Source organism: Rana temporaria, unplaced genomic scaffold, assembly GCF_905171775.1.
Source record: "Rana temporaria unplaced genomic scaffold, aRanTem1.1, whole genome shotgun sequence".
Taxonomy (NCBI): Eukaryota; Metazoa; Chordata; class Amphibia; order Anura; family Ranidae; genus Rana; species Rana temporaria.
In genome coordinates this window covers 838-21,019 of record NW_024404614.1, presented here as the reverse complement: position 1 = coordinate 21,019, position 20,182 = coordinate 838, and the positions used below count along the sequence as shown (strand labels likewise).

General features: G+C 51.6%; 1 protein-coding gene across 1 annotated transcript in view; it reads right to left on the bottom strand.

The window, feature by feature from the left end:
• LOC120922736 (importin-13-like) overlaps nt 1-19,907 on the bottom strand; it is a gene marked incomplete at its 3' end in the record, with an annotated part of 54,608 nt that extends 34,701 nt beyond the window's left edge. Inside the window, exons 1-2 of the mRNA XM_040334776.1 lie at nt 19,831-19,907; nt 10,122-10,858 (exon numbers count right to left, since the gene is read on the bottom strand). Of these exons, the coding sequence (XP_040190710.1) occupies nt 10,122-10,858; nt 19,831-19,887 (794 nt within the window). The remainder of the gene's footprint in view (nt 1-10,121; nt 10,859-19,830) is intronic.
• Nucleotides 19,908-20,182: the final 275 nt, after the last annotated feature.

Here is a 20,182-nt window from a genome sequence, read left to right as displayed (position 1 = left end):
AAAGAGGAGAGGATGGAGAAGAGCGAAGAAAGAGGAGAGGATGGAGAAGAGCGAAGAAAGAGGAGAGGATGGAGTAGAGTGAAGAAAGAGGAGAGGATGGAGGAGAGGATGGAGTAGAGCGAAGAAAGAGGAGAGGATGGAAAAGAGGAGAGGATGGAGAAGAGCGAAGAAAGAGGAGAGGATGGAGAAGAGCGAAGAAAGAGGAGAGGATGGAGAAGAGCGAAGAAAGAGGAGAGGATGGAGTAGAGTGAAGAAAGAGGAGAGGATGGAGGAGAGGATGGAGTAGAGCGAAGAAAGAGGAGAGGATGGAAAAGAGGAGAGGATGGAGTCGAGCGAAGAAAGAGGAGAGGATGGAGTAGAGCGAAGAAAGAGGAGAGGATGGAGAAGAGTGAAGAAAGAGGAGAGGATGGAGTAGAGCGAAGAAAGAGGAGAGGATGGAGTAGACTGAAGAAAGAGGAGAGGATGGAGTAGACTGAAGAAAGAGGAGAGGATGGAGTAGACTGAAGAAAGAGGAGAGGATGGAGTAGAGTGAAGAAAGAGGAGAGGATGGAGTAGACTGAAGAAAGAGGAGAGGATGGAGTAGACTGAAGAAAGAGGAGAGGATGGAGAAGACTGAAGAAAGAGGAGAGGATGGAGTAGAGCGAAGAAAGAGGAGAGGATGGAGTAGAGTGAAGAAAGAGGAGAGGATGGAGTAGACTGAAGAAAGAGGAGAGGATGGAGTAGAGTGAAGAAAGAGGAGAGGATGGAGTAGACTGAAGAAAGAGGAGAGGATGGAGTAGACTGAAGAAAGAGGAGAGGATGGAGTAGACTGAAGAAAGAGGAGAGGATGGAGTAGACTGAAGAAAGAGGAGAGGATGGAGTAGACTGAAGAAAGAGGAGAGGATGGAGTAGACTGAAGAAAGAGGAGAGGATGGAGTAGACTGAAGAAAGAGGAGAGGATGGAGTAGAGTGAAGAAAGAGGAGAGGATGGAGTAGAGCGAAGAAAGAGGAGAGGATGGAGTAGAGCGAAGAAAGAGGAGAGGATGGAGTAGACTGAAGAAAGAGGAGAGGATGGAGTAGACTGAAGAAAGAGGAGAGGATGGAGTAGAGTGAAGAAAGAGGAGAGGATGGAGTAGAGTGAAGAAAGAGGAGGATGGACCCATCATGGATGGAGGTTGCCCACCCCCTCCTGTGTGAACTCAGGCCCCTCCCTTAAATCACTACCCCCTTTAACCGCAGAAGTAGCAGTCAGGGGTGTTGGACACATGATGGAGCCGCGATGCTTCGCTTCATGGCTGAGGCAAGAAGGATGCCCCCTGCCGCTCAAGGCGTTAAAGCAATACAACGCCTCCTTACCACCTGTAAAATGCTCTCGGAAGAGCAAACTGAATGTAGATCTCTCTTTAGAGAGCACCGCTAGTATGTACAAGCCCTCCGTTCCATCATCGTGGTTGGACATTGATGGGTTCCCTTTTTTTTCTCCTCTTCTTTTCTTCCAATCTCCTTCTTTCACTCCTCTCATCCCTCTCCGCCTCTCTCCCGTACTTCTCTATGATCTACTCCATCCTCATCTCCACCTCACCCCTTCCCTTCTCTATGCTCTCCTCCATCCTCTCCCCTTCTCTATGCTCTCCTCCATCCTCTCCCCTTCTCTATGCTCTCCTCCATCCTCTCCCCTTCTCTATGCTCTCCTCCATCCTCTCCTCTACTCTTCTCTATGCTCTCCTCCATCCTCTCCATTACTCTATGCTCTCCTCCATCCTCTCCCCTTCTCTATGCTCTCCTCCATCCTCTCCCCTTCTCTATGCTCTCCTCCATCCTCTCCCCTTCTCTATGCTCTCCTCCATCCTCTCCTCTACTCTTCTCTATGCTCTCCTCCATCCTCTCCATTACTCTATGCTCTCCTCCATCCTCTCCCCTTCTCTATGCTCTCCTCCATCCTCTCCCCTTCTCTATGCTCTCCTTCATCCTCTCCCCTTCGCTATGCTCTCCTCCATCCTCTCCCCTTCTCTATGCTCTCCTCCATCCTCTCCATTACTCTATGCTCTCCTCCATCCTCTCCTCTACTCTATGCTCTCCTCCATCCTCTCCTCTACTCTTCTCTATGCTCTCCTCCATCCTCTCCTCTACTCTATGCTCTCCTCCATCCTCTCCCCTTCTCTATGCTCTCCTTCATCCTCTCCCCTTCGCTATGCTCTCCTCCATCCTCTCCCCTTCTCTATGCTCTCCTCCATCCTCTCCATTACTCTATGCTCTCCTCCATCCTCTCCTCTACTCTATGCTCTCCTCCATCCTCTCCTCTACTCTTCTCTATGCTCTCCTCCATCCTCTCCTCTACTCTATGCTCTCCTCCATCCTCTCCCCTTCTCTATGCTCTCCTCCATCCTCTCCCCTTCTCTATGCTCTCCTCCATCCTCTCCCCTTCTCTATGCTCTCCTCCATCCTCTCCCCTTCTCTATGCTCTCCTCCATCCTCTCCCCTACTCTTCTCTATGCTCTCCTCCATCCTCTCCATTACTCTATGCTCTCCTCCATCCTCTCCTCTACTCTATGCTCTCCTCCATCCTCTCCTCTACTCTATGCTCTCCTCCATCCTCTCCTCTACTCTTCTCTATGCTCTCCTCCATCCTCTCCTCTACTCTATGCTCTCCTCCATCCTCTCCCCTTCTCTATCCTCACCTCTTCCCTTCTCTATGCTCTCCTCCATCCTCTCTTCTATCCTTCTCTATCCTCTCCTCTCCCCTTCTCTATGCTCTCCTCCATCCTCTCCCCTTCTCTATGCTCTCCTCCATCCTCTCCCCTTCTCTATGCTCTCCTCCATCCTCTCCCCTTCTCTATGCTCTCCTCCATCCTCTCCCCTTCTCTATGCTCTCCTCCATCCTCTCCCCTACTCTTCTCTATGCTCTCCTCCATCCTCTCCATTACTCTATGCTCTCCTCCATCCTCTCCTCTACTCTATGCTCTCCTCCATCCTCTCCTCTACTCTATGCTCTCCTCCATCCTCTCCTCTACTCTTCTCTATGCTCTCCTCCATCCTCTCCTCTACTCTATGCTCTCCTCCATCCTCTCCCCTTCTCTATCCTCACCTCTTCCCTTCTCTATGCTCTCCTCCATCCTCTCTTCTATCCTTCTCTATCCTCTCCTCTTCCCTTCTCTATGCTCTCCTCCATCCTCTCCTCTACTCTATGCTCTCCTCCATCCTCTCCCCTTCTCTATCCTCACCCCTTTCCTTCTCTATGCTCTCCTCCATCCTTTCCTCTTCCCTTTTCAATGCTCTCCTCTACCCTTCTCTATGTTCCCCTCTCCTCTACCCTAATCTATGCTCTCCTCCATCCTCTCCTCTACGCTTCTCTATGCTCTCCTCCATCCTCTCCTCTACCCTTCTCTATGCTCCTCTGTCCTCTCCTCTACCCTTCTCTATGCTCTCCTCCATCCTCTCCTCTACTCTTCTCTATGCTCTCCTCCATCCTCTCCTCTACCCTTCTCTATGCTCTCCTCCATCCTCTCCTCTATCCTTCTCTATCCTCTCCTCTTCCCTTCTCTTATGCTCTCCTCCATCCTCTCCCCTTCTATATCCTCACCCCTTTCCTTCTCTATGCTCTCCTCCATCCTTTCCTCTTCCCTTCTCAATGCTCTCCTCTATCCTCTCCTCTACCCTTCTCTTTGTTTCCCCTCCATCCTCTCCCCTTCTGTCCTCTACTCCGTCGTCTCCACCACTCCCCATACTCTACTCCATCCTTTCCAACTTTCCACTTCCCTTCTCTATGCTCTTCTCTTCCATCCTCTCAACCTATCATTTCTCTATGCTCTCCTCCATCCTCTCCGCTTCCCTTCTCTGTGCTCTACTCCATCCTCTCCCCTTCTTTTCTCTCTGCACTACTCCATCCTCTCCTTCTCTATGCTCTCCTCCACATCTCCATTCCACCTGTCATTATCCCTTCTCTATACTCTCCTCCATCCTCTCAAACTCTCCCCTATACTCTGTTCCATCCTCTCCTCTCCACCTCTCACCTTCCCTTCTCTGTGCTTTACTACATCCTCTCCTCTTGTCCCCTTCTCTTTTTGCTCTACTCCATCCTCTCCCCTTCTCTGTGCTCTACTCCATCCTCTCCCCTTCTCTGTGCTCTACTCCATCCTCTCCCCTTCTCTGTGCTCTACTCCATCCTCTCCCCTTCTCTGTGCTCTACTCCATCCTCTCCCCTTCTCTGTGCTCTACTCCATCCTCTCCCCTTCTCTGTGCTCTACTCCATCCTCTCCCCTTCTCTGTGCTCTACTCCATCCTCTCCCCTTCTCTGTGCTCTACTCCATCCTCTCCCCTTCTCTGTGCTCTACTCCATCCTCTCCCCTTCTCTGTGCTCTACTCCATCCTCTCCCCTTCTCTGTGCTCTACTCCATCCTCTCCCCTTCTCTGTGCTCTACTCCATCCTCTCCCCTTCTCTGTGCTCTACTCCATCCTCTCCCCTTCTCTGTGCTCTACTCCATCCTCTCCCCTTCTCTGTGCTCTACTCTATCCTCTCCCCTTCTCTGTGCTCTACTCCATCCTCTCCCCTTCTCTGTGCTCTACTCCATCCTCTCCCCTTCTCTGTGCTCTACTCCATCCTCTCCCCTTCTCTGTGCTCTACTCTATCCTCTCCCCTTCTCTGTGCTCTACTCCATCCTATCCTCTCCACTTGTCCCTTTCCCCTCTTTGCCCTACTCCAGGGATATGCAATTAGCGGACCTCCAGATGTTGCAAAACTACAAATCCCATCATGCCTCTGCCTCTGGGTGTCATGCTCGTGGCTGTCAGAGCCTTGCTATGCCTCATGGGATTTGTAGTTCTGCAACAGCTGGAGGTCCACTAATTGCATATCCCCGCCCTACTCCATCCTCTCCACCTCCCTTATCTGTGCTCTACTCCATCCTATCCTCTCCACCTCTCCCCTTCCCCTCTCTGTGCTCTACTCCATCCTTTCCTCTACACCTCTCCCCTTCCCCTCTCTTTGCTCTACTCCATCCTCTCCTTCTCTATGCTCTCCTCTTCTGGCTGTCATCCTGAAAATGACAAAGAGCCTAGAGTAGCAGAGGTTGTTGAGATGTATTGTCTCAAGCTAGGCAGCCATTCAAAATTAATGGGCTGCAACACATCTCAACTCCTAAAAACACATCTCAACTCCTCTTGTTGCATTTTTGCTGCGTATCGCAATGCACACTGAAGGGGGAGTGGGATTAAAATAAGCCCCAACATTGGTGTCAGTGGCAGCAATAGTAACCCCCAGCGTTGGTGGCAGTGGCAGCAATAGTAACCCCCAGCGTGGGTGTCAGCGGCAGCAATAGTAACCCCCAGCGTGGGTGGCAGTGGCAGCAATAGTAACCCCCAGCGTTGGTGGCAGTGGCTGCAAATGAAACCCCCCCAGAGTTGCTGTCGGACGCAATAATAAATTTCCCACATCGGTGTCGGCGGACATAACAACCACAAGCATTGGTGTCAGTGGCGCCAATCAAAACCCCCAGAGCTGCTGTCAGTGGACACAATACCCTTGCTTTGATGAAGGCTTCATAGTCGAAACGCGTCAGTTTAATAGCCTGTACCCATATAACAAAAAAAAAAAGACCCTTTATTCAAGAGAATCTGAGTTGCCAGCCTTCTTGATTCGAGAATTGTACCTGTGGGGCCTGAACACCCTGGCTAGAGCACCGGATCACAGTTCATGGACTCATATTGGCAGTGGAGCTGGGGCAACATTTTGTTTCTTACAATAATACAGGGGTCGACAAAATCCGGGCGCCAGGTCGCAATTGCGACAAGAAATTGTGACCTGGCGCCCGCGGCGGGGGAGGTGGGGGCGCACGGAGGCACAGGATCCTGTGTCTCCGTGCGCCCCCACCTCCCATCGCGGCGGGCCCGTGACGGGCGGAGTGGAGAGGGATTACATTTGGGCGGAGTGGAGAGGGATTAGAACCCCTGTCAGTTTTTTTTTTTTTTTGCTGTCTGTTTTCCCATTTGGAGGATTTGCCCCCTCTCTCTATTTGTACTGTTTTTTGTTCTTACTGAAAGTCAAAGAAAATCCCACATTTTGGGGTGTCCCCAGAGCAGGAAAAGAGGGGAAATCTTCCAATGGGGACACTAGTTCTGGTGACAACCAGAGATTCCCACACTTTTTGGAGGGATTTCTCCTTACTTCCTGTTTGGCTATGGGACAGGAAGTGAGGCGGGGGGTAAATAGCAATGCAACTGACCACCAGCGGTGAGGCTGGAGGGTATATATAGAACTGCAGATACCAGTGGTGGTGGAGATGGGGGGGGGAGGGGGGTAAATGGCACTTACGCTGACTACTAGTGGTAGGAAGTGGGGGGTTAATAATACTTCCACAGATACCACTGTAGGGGTTATTATTACAATCTTTGATGCCAGTGATGGTGGTTATTTTTGTGACCACTGACGCCAATGCTGGTGAGTATTATTGCAGGGTTTGACAAATTTGCTTGGAATCTAGGAGCCAGCTAAAAAAGTTAGGAGCCAGAAAACGCGCCCCGTCGCGCCGAGCTTGCGCGCAGGAGCGAACACATACGTGAGCAGCGCCCGCATATGTAAACGGTGTTCAAACCACACATGTGAGGTATCGTCGCGATTGGTAGAGCGAGAGCAATAATTCTAGCTCTATACCTCCTCTGTAACTCAAAACATGCAACCTGTAGAATTTTTTTTAAACGTCGCCTATGGGGATTTTAAAGGGTAAAAGTTTGTCGCCATTCCACGAGCGGACGCAATTTTAAAGCGTGACATGTTGGGTATCAATTTACTCGGCGTAACATTATCTTTCATAATAAAATAAATGGGGATAACTTTACTGTTGTCTTATTTTTTTATTAAAAAAAGTGTATTTTTTACCCCCAAAAAAGTGCGCTTGTAAGACCGCTGCGCAAATACGGCGTGACAGAAAGTATTGCAACGATCGCTATTTTATTCTCTAGGGTGTTAGAATAAAACATATATATAACGTTTGGGGGTTCTACTTAGAGGGAAGGAGAGGGCAGTGAAAATAGTGAGATTACACATTAGAACAGCTGTTTAACTTGTAATGCCAACGGCCACCACCAGATGGCGCCAGCTCACAGAAGGTCACAGCTCACAGAAGGAAGAGCTTGGGACTTCACAAGGCCGCAAAGTGCGACAGCGCTGAAAGCTGAAAATCGGCCTGGGCAGGAAGGTGCGTAAGTGCCCCCCGGTATGGAAGTGGTTAAAGTCTGTTATATTGTGGTCCATTCCTATAGATGGTACCTCTGGGGGGAGGGACTATTGATCCCCACGTCTCTCTCCTATTGGTCTCGGACAGCCAAATATCCGCCATGTTCAGGAGAGGTTGGCTGTGGCCGCCTCCATGGGGGGGAGGGGATCTCTCTCTATTATTATATCTCACACATATAAAATAAAACATTTCTCCTGAGCCCTGCAATCTATTTGGAGCAGCTGCCGATCTTGTGACGCAGGAGGCCTCCGGTACAGGAGGAGGAAACGATCGGGTTTCTGGTTTTGGACGCACCACAGAGCCGCTCTGCGAATCTCATCACCTGCTGTGCGCAGGGAGGAGCCGCTCAGCCCAAATATCACAGACATAGCTCTGTGTGGAGAATGTACGGAGGAGCGCAGACGGCGGGGTAAACGTGTACAATGCCATCCGCATACCAACCAGCTCATCATACATTTCTACAGCAAAACCCCCAGCATTGACAATAATAACCCCCAACACTAGCATCAGAGATTGCAATAATAACCCACAGCAGTGGTATCCGTGGCAATATTAACCCCCACCCCATACCACTGCTACCCCGTTGCCATTTCCCTCATCCTCCCCCCCTCCCCCACCACCGGTACTCAGATGCAAGCTATATATAGGGCTTTTTTTCAGCGGGAACACAGTTCCGACACCTCCAGAACTCAATGTATGTAAAGGTAAGGGGTGCTGGGTTGTGCTACAGTGTCTATTGATGAGAGAGAGAGGAGAGAGAGAGAGAGAGAGAGAGGAGAGAGAGAGAGAATAGAGAGAGCGAGAAGAGAGAGAAGAGAGCGAGAAGAGAGAGAAGAGAGCGAGAAGAGAGAGAAGAGAGTGAGAAGAGAGAGAAGAGAGTGAGAAGAGAGAGAAGAGAGTGAGAAGAGAGAGAAGAGAGAGAGAGGGAGAAGAGGGAGGAGAGAGAGAAGAGAGCGAATAGAGCGAGAAGAGAGCGAAGAAGAGAGCGAAGAAGAGAGAGGAGAGCGAAGAAAAGAGAGGAGAGCGAAGAAGAGAGAGGAGAGCGAAGAAGAGAGAGGAGAGCGAAGAAGAGAGAGGAGAGCGAAGAAGAGAGAGGAGAGCGAAGAAGAGAGAGGAGAGCGAAGAAGAGAGAGGAGAGCGAATAAAGAGAGGAGAGCGAATAGAGAAAGGAGAGCGAATAGAGAGCAAGGAGAGAGAGCGCAGAAAGAGAAATATAGAGAAAGAACAGAAAGAGAGAGATAAGATAGAGATAGATAAAGAGTATCTATCCTTCTATATATATATATATATATATATATATATATATATATATATATATATATATATATATATATATGATGTTTTTATTATTATTACAGTTATTTACCTCAATTCAGAAAATGTATTAAAAGGTTAAAAAAAAATAAATAAATAAATAAAAACACGCCTTCGGCCTTTACAAGCACTTTAGTACGATTACTATTGCCGAAAGGCGGCTACAGCGTGGCTCTCTAGTTCTGGGAGGGTGTCTTCCATGGACATGCTCCAAGAACCCCACCCCCACCAGGTGCACTCTGACACAGCGGTCCTTTACCATGTGATCAGCTGTGTCCAATCACAGTGGCCCTTTACCATGTGATCAGCTGTGTCCAATCACAGCTGATCACATGTTAACAGACTTGCCGGTTATGGGCATTCCTTTCCTCACACGCTGTGTCTGTGAGGAATGAAGAGTCCGATAACCGGCGAGGCTCTCAGTACATTCTTTACACCTTCAGCACATCATCCGATTGCAACTACAAAACACCTTCTGTTTTATATGTTATTATCTCTGTAGCACCACTTATTGCAGATGGATCGTTATCTTTTTATTGTACGAGGATTAGAACAGCTGTATGTCCTGAGGAAGTGGAAAAACCTGCGAAATGCGTAGACTAATAGAGCTGGTCTGTCTAGATTAAGCTTTGTTTCCCTCAATATACGGGGGTTGCTGTTTTAGGGAGTTTAACATTTTGTATGCAATAAAAAGGTTTATTTTTTATTCTAACATACACTATATTGTCAAAAGTATTGGGACGCCTGCCTTTACACGCACATGAACTTTAATGGTATCCCAGTCTTAGTCCGTAGGGTTTAATATTGAGTTGGCCCACATTTTGCAGCTATAACAGCTTCACCTCTTCTGGGACGATGGAACAGAGGGAAGGCAGAACGAAGGGAAGCCGGGACATGTGGGAACGGAGGGAAGGCGGGACATGTGGGGACGGAAGGACGGCGGCACATGAGGGGACGGAAGGTCGGCGGCACATGAGGGGACGGAAGGACGGCGGCACATGAGGGGACGGAAGGACGGCGGCACATGAGGGGACGGAAGGACGGCGGCACATGAGGGGACGGAAGGACGGCGAGACACGCGGGGACGGAAGGACGGCGAGACACGCGGGGACGGAAGGACGGCGAGACACGCGGGGACGGAAGGACGGCGAGACACGCGGGGACGGAAGGACGGCGAGAGACGGAGGGAAGGCGGGAGACGCGGGCACGGAGGGAAGGCGGGAGACGCGGGCACGGAGGGAAGGCGGGAGACGCGGGCACGGAGGGAAGGCGGGAGACGCGGGCACGGAGGGAAGGCGGGAGACGCGGGCACGGAGGGAAGGCGGGAGACGGAGGGGAGACGCGGGCACGGAGGGGAGACGCGGGCACGGAGGCAAGGCGGGAGACGCGGGCACGGAGGGAAGACGGGAGACGCGGGCACGGAGGAAAGGTGGGAGATGTGGGCTCTGGAGAGGGGAGTATAATAACCCTTCTCTTGCAGGGCAGCTTTATTTGGATTTTTTTTATTTTGACAGCTTTTGTAGCAGGACTGAAAAACGCTCCATGCGACATTCTCTGACAACAAAAGTGAACGTAACGGTTTAACAAGCAGATTCTGACCTTTGTGCATCCGGCTGGGAGATGGTATTGACTAAGGCTTCCACGGCGGCGTCAAACAGTTCAGGATCCCGCAGAGCGTTGAACGCGGCCAACGTCAGTTCCTCGCACTCCGTCAGCGGGATGCCCAGCTGTGCCCAGCTGGAGAAACACTTCAATACTTTCTGTTTGACAAATCCCGGGGAGTCGCTCTGCTGCAGCAGTTGGCGCAGCAGCGGGAAAATGCAGGCGGACTCCTGCGCCAGGCAGCTGCGCACTTGTCCCTTGCGGTAAGGCGGGAGGCGGCTGGTCTGAAACTCCTCCGGCAAAACAGTCAGCAACTCCAGGAGCGCCAGGCAGCGAGCGCCGCCGTTGGTCTGCCCGTCCTCCGTCTGAAACACCCTGACCATGTCCGGAACGGCGTGGGGCCACATGTCCGGCATCATATTGAGGGCCAGGGAGGCCAAGGCCACGCAGAGTCTCGTCAGAACGATCTTGGAGCCGCTGGCGAAGGCGGAGATCTGTGTGAAGAGTTGGGACTTCAGCGTCTCGTACTGGTCCGACGGGATGTCCCCCCAGTAGCGGGAGATCTTGATGTGCAGGGCGCTGGCCCCAAAGTACTGGATTTCTGGCACCTTGCCACTGCTCAGCAGCTGCCAGCTGAACTGCCACGCCTGGGGCGACACCTGCGCCTGCATTAACCATTTCTGTGCCAGGTTCTTGTTCTCGATGTTGGGATCGTAGTACAACTGGTGAAGAGCCTGGAAAGAAAAAAAAAAAGAGATGACTATGACCATGGAAACACAAGGATTGTTGTAATGACACTCAAACAGTCAAAATTGGTCATCGTGGGTGGAAAACCGCGTATTTATTCGATCGACTTGACTTCAGACAAAGCTGTGGATAGAGCAGGGAGGGTAACAATCTACGACAAGCACTGTTCAATTTAACCACTTCTGTCCCGTAGGACGTCATATGACGTCCTGGACTTCAGTGGGGGATATCAGAATGATGGGCCGCCATCAGGAATTATGGGGCCCCTTACACAGCTTCAGGCATGGGCCCCCCTGGAGCAGAGAACCGGAGGGGGGGGGTGCTGCCACCTCAAATTGAGAAGTGGGAGGGTACCCCCGCTAATTGAGAAAATTGAGAGGGGGTTCCACGAATTGACGCAAGTGAGGAAAAGCCGATTACCGTTTTTTCCTGTTTACATCGTGATCAGCCGTGATTGGACACGGCTGATCACGTGGTAAAGAGTCTCCGTCGGAGACTCTTTACCTGGATTGGTGTTGCGGGGTGTCAGACTGACACCCTGCAACAACGATCGCCGCGATGCGCGCCCCCCGAGGGCGCGCAGCGGCTCAATATAATGAGGACGACGTATAACGTCCAGTCAGGATATTGAAACCACTTTGCCGACGTCAATCTGCAATTGGCGGGCGGCAAGTGGTTAATGACCAGGCAATAAGAAGAAGGAGGAAGAGGAAGAAGAAGAAGAAGAAGAAGAAGGAGGAGGAGGAGGAGAAGGAAGAAGAAGGAAGAAGAAGGAGGAGGAGGAGGAGGAAGGAAGGAGGAGGGAGGAAGGAAGAGGGAGGGAGGGAGGAGGAGGAAGGAGGAAGGAGGAAGGAGGAGGAGGAGGAGGAGGAGGAGGAGGAGGAGGAGGAAGAGGAGGAAGAGGAAGAGGAGGAGGAAGGAGGAGGAGGAAGGAGGGAGGGGAGGGGGGGGGAGAGGAGGGGGGGGGAGGAGGAGGAGGAGGAGGGGGAGGGGGAGGGAGAGGAGGAGGAGGAGGAAGGAAGGAAGGGAGGAGGGGACCGACAAAAAAAACAAAAAAAACATCTGTGCTCCTCTTTTGCAGGATCAGCACATTCCCCTCTCACAGAACGGCGATCTGCCCGTCTCCCGAACGATCAGCAGGTGCCGATGGACTCGCTGATTGGACACAGCGGGAACCAGTCAAAGCGGGTCGCCAGCGGAGCGTGCGCGCCCCAGACCCGGAACTGTCAGATCCCGTACTAAGTACGTGTTGCTTGCCTCCCGTTGTGTCCAATCAAAGCGGGAGCGGGTCACCAGCGGAGCGCGCGTGTACCCCAGACCTAAAAATTTCAGATCCTGTACTAGGAACGGGATCTGACACAAAGCGGCCGCACTGCCCGCGGTCCGCAAGCGGTTTAAGTAGTGCAGTGCTGAATAGCAAAAAAATACTCCTGGTCATGAAGGGGGGGGGTAAAACCTTCCGTAGCTGAGGGGGTTAATTGCTTACACAGATATTTGTGTCTTATGCTGACGTGCGTGCATGCGTGCGACACGTGCCGGCGTAGCTTTTGAATCGGATGACGCATGCGGCGTTGTGACGTCTTTCATTTATTCTTTGTAAACACAACAACGGGTCCCGTTCTTCCTGCACATCAACAGCTTTTATTCTCCTCTCTAAGCCAATGGGATCGCACCGCCACAACAATGCATGTGGAAAGAAATCGATTTTTCCCTGAAAGCGCCTAAAAGCATATTTTTTTCCCTCTGCCCCCCCCTCCCCCACATAGATGTACAGAGGCCGGTCTATGGCAAGCCTCACGTCCATTGCCTCTGTTTTCAGTCGTTACGCTAATGAGCACATTCAGGATGATGATTACTGACAGGAAGTCTGAAGTCCCCCCACCCCCCCCCCCCCGCGTTAGTACGTTCCTAGGATCTGGGATCTTATTAGAACTGGCTGATTTGAGATGCTGGGGGGGGGGGGGGTGCCCCCCCCCTCCAGCATCTCAAATCAGCCAGTTCTAATAAGATCCAGGATCCTAGGAACGCACGAGTGCGGAGGCGTAGGTGTTCCGTGCCTTTCCACCCACCAAGTGTGAAAACCGAGCGACACGTTCTATAAATAAAAGCGCACACCGCGTGCCGTTACTGTGCCGCCAATAATAGGTCTGCATTGGTTTTTCACATCTTGGCCCTCTAATGCCCCCCCCCCCCCGTGGGTCACGGAAGCTCTAGGAAGGAGGCATCACTTAGGTGACACAGCTGCTGCAATCCCTCGAGGTGCACGAGCAACGTCACGTCATGTTGCATCAGGACGGAGCGCCGGGCCCCTCCAAGAAAAGAAAAAAAAAGCGCGAGTTCCTCCGCGCCGCACAATTTAGAGAGAAATCGCTCATTTCAGGTGTAATGCCGTCCTGATGGTTCCACAGGGCTCAGGGGAGGGGGGGGGCTGGGCAAATACTGCCGAAAATTATAGTTCCAACCACCCGGGGGACACCTCCGCCCCGGAGACCGTATCCAAGGCGGGGAATTCGCACTACGCTCAATTAAAAATGTGCAACACAAGAGCAACTTAAAAAAAAAACTTGTATACAGGAGAGCTGTGCGATTAATCGTTAGCAAAAATTGTGATCTTGATTCACCCCCCCCCACACACACATACACACACACGATCCCAATTAGCCATTTCCACGATTCTATGTAAACAGTGCAGAGCCGAGCTGTCAAAAAAAAAAAAAGCCGGCAAATGTTTATCAACAACAGTGCTGAGAGACAGAGAAGAGAAGAGATACAAAGTATCTTTTAGTTCTTTTAGAGCAAAAGAGAAGAAATTGGAGCTAGATTCACGTAGCTCGGCGCATATTATGGCCGGCGTAGCGCATCTCATATGCGCTACGCCGACGTAAAATAAGGCGCCCAGACCATTATTCACAAAGATCTGGCGCCGTACGTTGCGCCGGCGTAGTGTAACTAGGCAGGCGTAAGCCCGCCTAATTTAAATGTGGAAGGTAGTGGGCGTGTTGTATACAAATTAGCCGCGACCCCATGTAAATGTTTTCTTGAACGAACGGCGCATGCTCAGAGTCACATCGCATATACTCCCTAAGATACGTCGGCTCAATGCTTTCGAGGTCAACGTAACCTACCCCCATTCACGTACCACTTACGTAAACGACGTAAAAATCGACGGCTGTTCCCGACGTCCATACTTTAACATTGGCTGCGCCTCATATAGCAGGGGTAACGTTACGCCGGACGTAAGCCTTACGTAAACGGCGTAGCGGGCACAAGTACGTTCGTGAATCGGTGTATATAGGTCATTTACATATTCTACGCATAATTCTATGGAAGCGCCCCTAGCGGCCAGCGTAAATATGCACCCTAGATACGACGGCGTACTAAGACTTACGTCGGTCGGAGGAAGCTGAAATTCAGGCGTATCTAGCTCCCAGAATGGCACGCATAGATACGACGGCGCATCTTCTGACTTACGCGGCGTATCTAGCTCTTGGTCTGTAAAGGAGGTTTAACCATTTAAAAACTTAAACCTTTTCTGACAAGTTCAAATCAGTATTTTTTTGCTAGAAAATGACTTGGAACCCCCAAAGTTCTAGGGTTGTCCCGATAACACTTTTTTAGGACCGACTACAAATACCGATACTTTTTTTCATGTACTGCCATTTGACAGTTTGACTGATGGTCACTGATAGGTGCCACCTATGGGCACTGACAGGTGGTTGGCACTGATGGCACCGACAGGTGTCTGGCACTAATAGGCGGCAGTTATAAGCACTGATGGCACCGACAGGTGGCTGGCACTGATAAGCGGCACTGATGGCTGGCACTGATAGGCGGCAGCTATGGGCACTGCTGGCCCCGACAGGTGGCTGGCACCGACAGGCAGCACTTAAGAACGGCGAAGCTGTGTTTACATACGGCTCTCCCCGTTCTTCAGCTCTGGGGACCGATCGCGGGACTCCTGCTTCGGACCAGGTCGCGCGCGACCCACGGCTGGGCACTAGCAGAGGACATACCTGTACGTGCTTGTGCCCAGCTGTGCCATTCTGCCAACGTAAATATGCAGGAGGTTAAATGGCGCAGCGGACCACTGTGAAGACATACATAGAATTTAAAATGAAGGCGGGTGGGATCTCCTCTCATTCTGGGGCAAACGTCATATGACGTCACCACGCGGGGGGGCGTGCAGCGTAGCCTCCGATCTCGGTAATGAGAAGATGACGCGGCTCTTTACCAATGTGATCGGCTGTGTCCAGTCACATGTAAAATACAGAAGTGCCGTTTATGGGCTCTCCTCGCCTCACACTGACAGAGTCTGAGACAGGGTTTGACAAACCCCAGGCGCCAGGTCGCGACTGGAAATAGCAGGCCTGGCGCCTGGGCTACACTGCGCCATGTGTCTTGTCCCCATGCTGGAAAAAATAAATAAAAACTGGCTCCTAACTTTTCTAGCTGGCTCCCAGATTTCAAGCAAATTTGTCAAGCCCTGGTCTGAGGAGAGAAGAGCCAATCAAGCAGCACTTCCTCACAGGGGGAGATCTGTACAGGTAATCAACCCCAGCAGTGCCCAGAAGGGACACCAATCAGTGCTGCCTTTCAGTGCCCCTCACTTCTGCATATCAGTGCCACCTCACCCTGCACGGGTGAGGTGGCACTGATATGCAGAAGTGATGGGCACTGAAAGGCAGCACTGATTGGTGTCCCTTCTGGGCACTGCTGTGGTTGCACTGATGATATCAGTGCCTATCAGTGCCCATCAATGCAGCCTCATCAACGAAGGGGAAAAAATACTTATTTAAAACATTTACTGACAAAAACTAAGAAAAACCCTTTAATTTTTTTCAAAATGTAATTTTTTTATAGCAAAAAAAACAGTGGTAAATAAATACCACCAAAAGAAAGGATTTACGCCGGCGTATCTCTTGATACGCCGGCGTAATTTTAAATTTCCCGCGTCGGATCTTCGTTTCGTATCCACAAAACAAGACACGACGGCATCTGGGATCGATCCGACAGGCGTACGTCTTAGTACGCCGTCGGATCTTAGACGCAATTTTTCGGCGGCCGCTAGGTGGCGTTTCCGTCGAATTCCGCGTCCAGTATGCAAATTAGCTAGTTACGGCGAACGTAGGTCCGGCCAGCGCTTTTTTTTACGCCGTTTGCGTTCGGCTTTTTCCGGCGTATAGTTAAAGCTGCTATATGGTGGCGTACTCAATGTTAAGTATGGCCGTCGTTCCCGCGTCCAAATTTTTATTTTTTATGTTTTTCGCGAATAGGGATTTGCGTAGAATGACGTCCTCGTCGTGAGCATTGGCTTGTTCCGCGTTAATTTCGAGCATGCGCACTGGGATACCCCCACCGACGGCGCATGCGCAGTTAAAAAAAAACGTTGTTTATGTCGGGTCATGATGTATTTACATAAAACACGCCCCCATCACAGAGATTTGAATGCCGCGCCATTACGCCGCCAAAGATACACTACGCCGCCGTAACTTACGGCGCAAATTCTTTGAGGATTCGAAAAAAAAAAGTAAGTTACGGCGGCGTAGTGTATCATAGATACGCTGCGCCCGGCGGAATAATGCGCCGCTGTACGTGGATCTGCCCCACAGTATCTCACAATAGTAAGTACACCCCCTCAGTCACATTTTTGTTTCCCTCCCCCGGTGTCATGTGACTGGTTAGTGTTACAAGGTCTCAGGTGTGATAAATTTGGTGTTATCGCTCTCACTCTCTCATACTGGTCACTGGAAGTACAACATGGCCCCTCATGGCAAAGAACTCTCTGAGGATCTGATATAAAGAATTGTGTCTCTACATAAAGATGGCCGAGGATATAAGAAGACCGAGACCCTGAAACTGATCTGCAGCACGGGGGGCCGGGACCATCCAGCGGTATAACAGGACGGGTTCCCCTCCCCCGCCTCGCCATGGTCCCCCGAAGAAGCTGAGGTCACGTGATCAGCGTCATATCCAGAGGTCGTCTTTGGGAAATAGACGTATGAGTGCTGCCAGCATTGCTGCAGAGGGTGAAGGGGTGGGGGAGGGGGTCAGCCTGTCAGTGCTCAGACCATACGCCGCACACTGCATCAAATTGGTCTGCAGAAGGAAGCCTCTTCTAAAGATGATGCACAAGAAAGAGCCGCAAACAGTTTGCTGGAACCATGTCCTGGGGTCTGATGAGACCAAGATAAAGGTATTTGGTGTCAGATGGTGTCAGGCGTGTGTGGGGGGGAGGGGCCAGGTGAGGAGGACAAAGACAAGTGTGTCTGGTCTACAGTCAGGCATGGTGGTGGGAGAATCATGGTCTGGTGCTGCCGGCACTGGGGGACTACAGATCATTGAGGGAACCATGAATGCCGACATGTACTGTGACATACTGAAGCAGAACATGATCTCCTCCCTTCAGAGACTGGGCCGCAGGGTAGTATTCCAACATGATAACGACCCCAAACACACCTCCAAGACCACCACTGCCTTGCTAAAGAAGCTGAGGGTGAAGGTGATGGACTGGCCAAGCATGTCTCCAGACCTAAACCCTATTGATCATCTGTGGGGGGAAGGGGGAGGAGCGCAAGGTCTCCAACATCCATCAGCTCTGTGATGTCGTCATGGAGGAGGGGAAGAGGACTGCAGTGACAACCTGTGAAGCTCTGGTGACCTCCATGCCCAAGAGGGTAAAAAAATAAATGGCGGCCACACAAAATATTGACACTTTGGGCCCAATTTGGACATTTTCACTTAGGGGGTGTACTGACTTTTGTTGCCAGAGGTTTAGACATGAATGGCTGTGTGTTGAGGTATTTTGAGGGGACAGGAAATTTACACCGTTATACAAGCTGTACACTCACTACACAACATTGTAGATACATAGGCCCAGATTCTCAAAGGGCTTACGACGGCGCAACGCAATGTGCGCCGTCGTAAGTCCTGATCTGGGCCGTCGTATCTATGCGCCTGATTCTTAGAATGAGTTACACATAGATATCCATTAGATCCGACAGGCGTAAGTCTCTTACGCCGTCGGATCTTAAATGCAATTTTTTTTTTTGCCGCTAGGTGTCGCCTCCGTCGTTTTCCCCGTCGAGTATGCAAATTAGCAAAATACGCGAATTCCCGAACGTACGCGTGGTCGACGCAGTGAAGTTACGACGTTTACGTTAGGTTTGCGACGCGTAAAGTTGCCCCTGCTATATGAGGGGGCAACCAATGTTAAGTATGGCCGTCGTTTTAAAAATGTACGTCGTTTGCGTAAGGCTCCATTCACATCTATGCGACAAAACGCTCGACGCCGGACGCTTCTGCCGCTAGAGGGGAGAATTCCCATTGCTGTCTATGGAGATGGTTCACATCTCAGACGCCGAACGCCTGTCGCCTTGAAAAAAAGTCCCGGACCCTTTTTTTCAGGCGACATTGGCGTTCGCCCATTGACAGCAATGGGAATGCTTTGTCAAAAAATAAAAAAAAAAAGTTTCACACTCGCGGCAAAATACGCCGCGTACGCCGTTGTCGCATAGATGTGAATGCAGCCTAAGTCGTCCATGAATGGGGCTGAACGCCATTTACGTTCACGTTGAAACCGATGACGTCCTTGCGACGTCATTTAGCGCAAGGCACGTCGGGAAATTTTAGAGACGGCGCATGCGCAGTACGTTCGGCGCCAAATGCTCCACGCCCCCTACCCGGCTCATTTGAATTAGGCGGGCTTGCGCCGGGGGGGGGGGGTTTACGCTACGCCGCCGCAACTTTACAGGCAAGTTCTTTGTGAGTAAAGCACTTGCCTGTAAAACTTGCGGCGGCGTAACGTAAATGACATACGTTACGCCGCCGCAGTTTTACGCCAATCTACGAGAATCTGGGCCTAAGCCCCCATTCACATCTAGGCGTTTTTACGCCTGTAGAGCTACGCCGCTGCCGCCAGAGGGATGAGAACACATGTCCCTCTATGGAGATGGTTCACATCTCCGCGCCGAACGCCGGACGCCTGACGCCTGCCGCCTGAAAAAAGGTCCCGGACCTTTTTTTCAGGCGGCTTTCGGCGTTCGGCTAGGAGATGGGAACCATCTCCATAGAGGGGGGTCAATCTGGGGCACATCTAGGCGGACAATACCGGCGTTTTGTCGCCGCAAATCGCGGTACAAAACGCTGCTATTTGTACCGCGATTTGCGGCGACAAAACGCCGCGAATTTGTCTGCCTAGGTGTGAATGGAGCCTAAGTGTCATTTCTTCAGTGTTGTCACATGAAAAGATTCACACAAATGTGAGGGGTGTACTTACTTTTGTGAGATACTGTATGTTTGGGGGGGTTCCGAGTATTTTTTATTTTTTTTTGCAATAAAAAGTTGTTTTTTACATGTGGTGGGGGGGTGTCAGGATCGGCCCGGCAGGGAAAGGGTTAATCTATCGCCCTCTATCAGCGGCCGTTGGCCCGGCGCGGCCCTCGAATTTCGGGCGGCATTATTACAAATATTTCCCCCGCAGAGACGATAACGAGGAAATATTTAATTACCTGCGAACGCCGCTCCCCCCTCCCCCACTGCACCCAAACACTGACGATCGATTAGATGGCGCCGGCGCCTGAAAACGATGATAAATATCAGAAGCGGCGGTTTAGCGGCGGCGTGGCGGCGGATCCCCCCGCCGCGGCGTCATTTCTTCCCACATTAAGATGTAAAACGAGTCAGGATTATAACAAAAGCAAAATGCGCACAGCCCTTGAAATCTGACAAGCGAGCGTCCCATCCCCCCCCCCCCCTCCTCCCCTGGCAGAACCAGGCACAGCTGTGCACAGCATTGCTCCGCAGGCTGCAGAGGCGGCGATCCCGCTGACATGCCGTGCTTGGGGATAAATGGAGTCACATCACTGATACAGGGGAGCGCAGGATGGGGGGGGGATGCTGCGGAGGGACCACAGAGCCGCGGGGGGGGAGGGGGGACACACAGCGGGGGACAGGCACTTACTTTCTCCACATTGTCCATGGTGAAGTCCAGGCTCTGCGCTTCGTTCCTTCGCTCCATGGCTGCCGGGGGAGGGGGGGGGATGGAGAGGTGAGGGGGGGAGGGGGGGTCTGTGGATCCAGAGGAAGGGGGGTGAAGGTGATTCAGCACATGGTGGATCTTCCCTTCATCTCAGACGGCTGCAGCGGTGCGGCGGGGGGACCGGCTCCTCTCATCCTGTGCAGCTGTAATGAGGAGCTCCGGAGGGAGGGAGGGGGAGGGGAGGGGGGGGAGTCACCTCCCAGCTGATCGCAGCGACGGGCAGAACATGTGACAGCGAGCGTTCCTCCGTTCCTCCGTTCCTCCGATCCTCCGA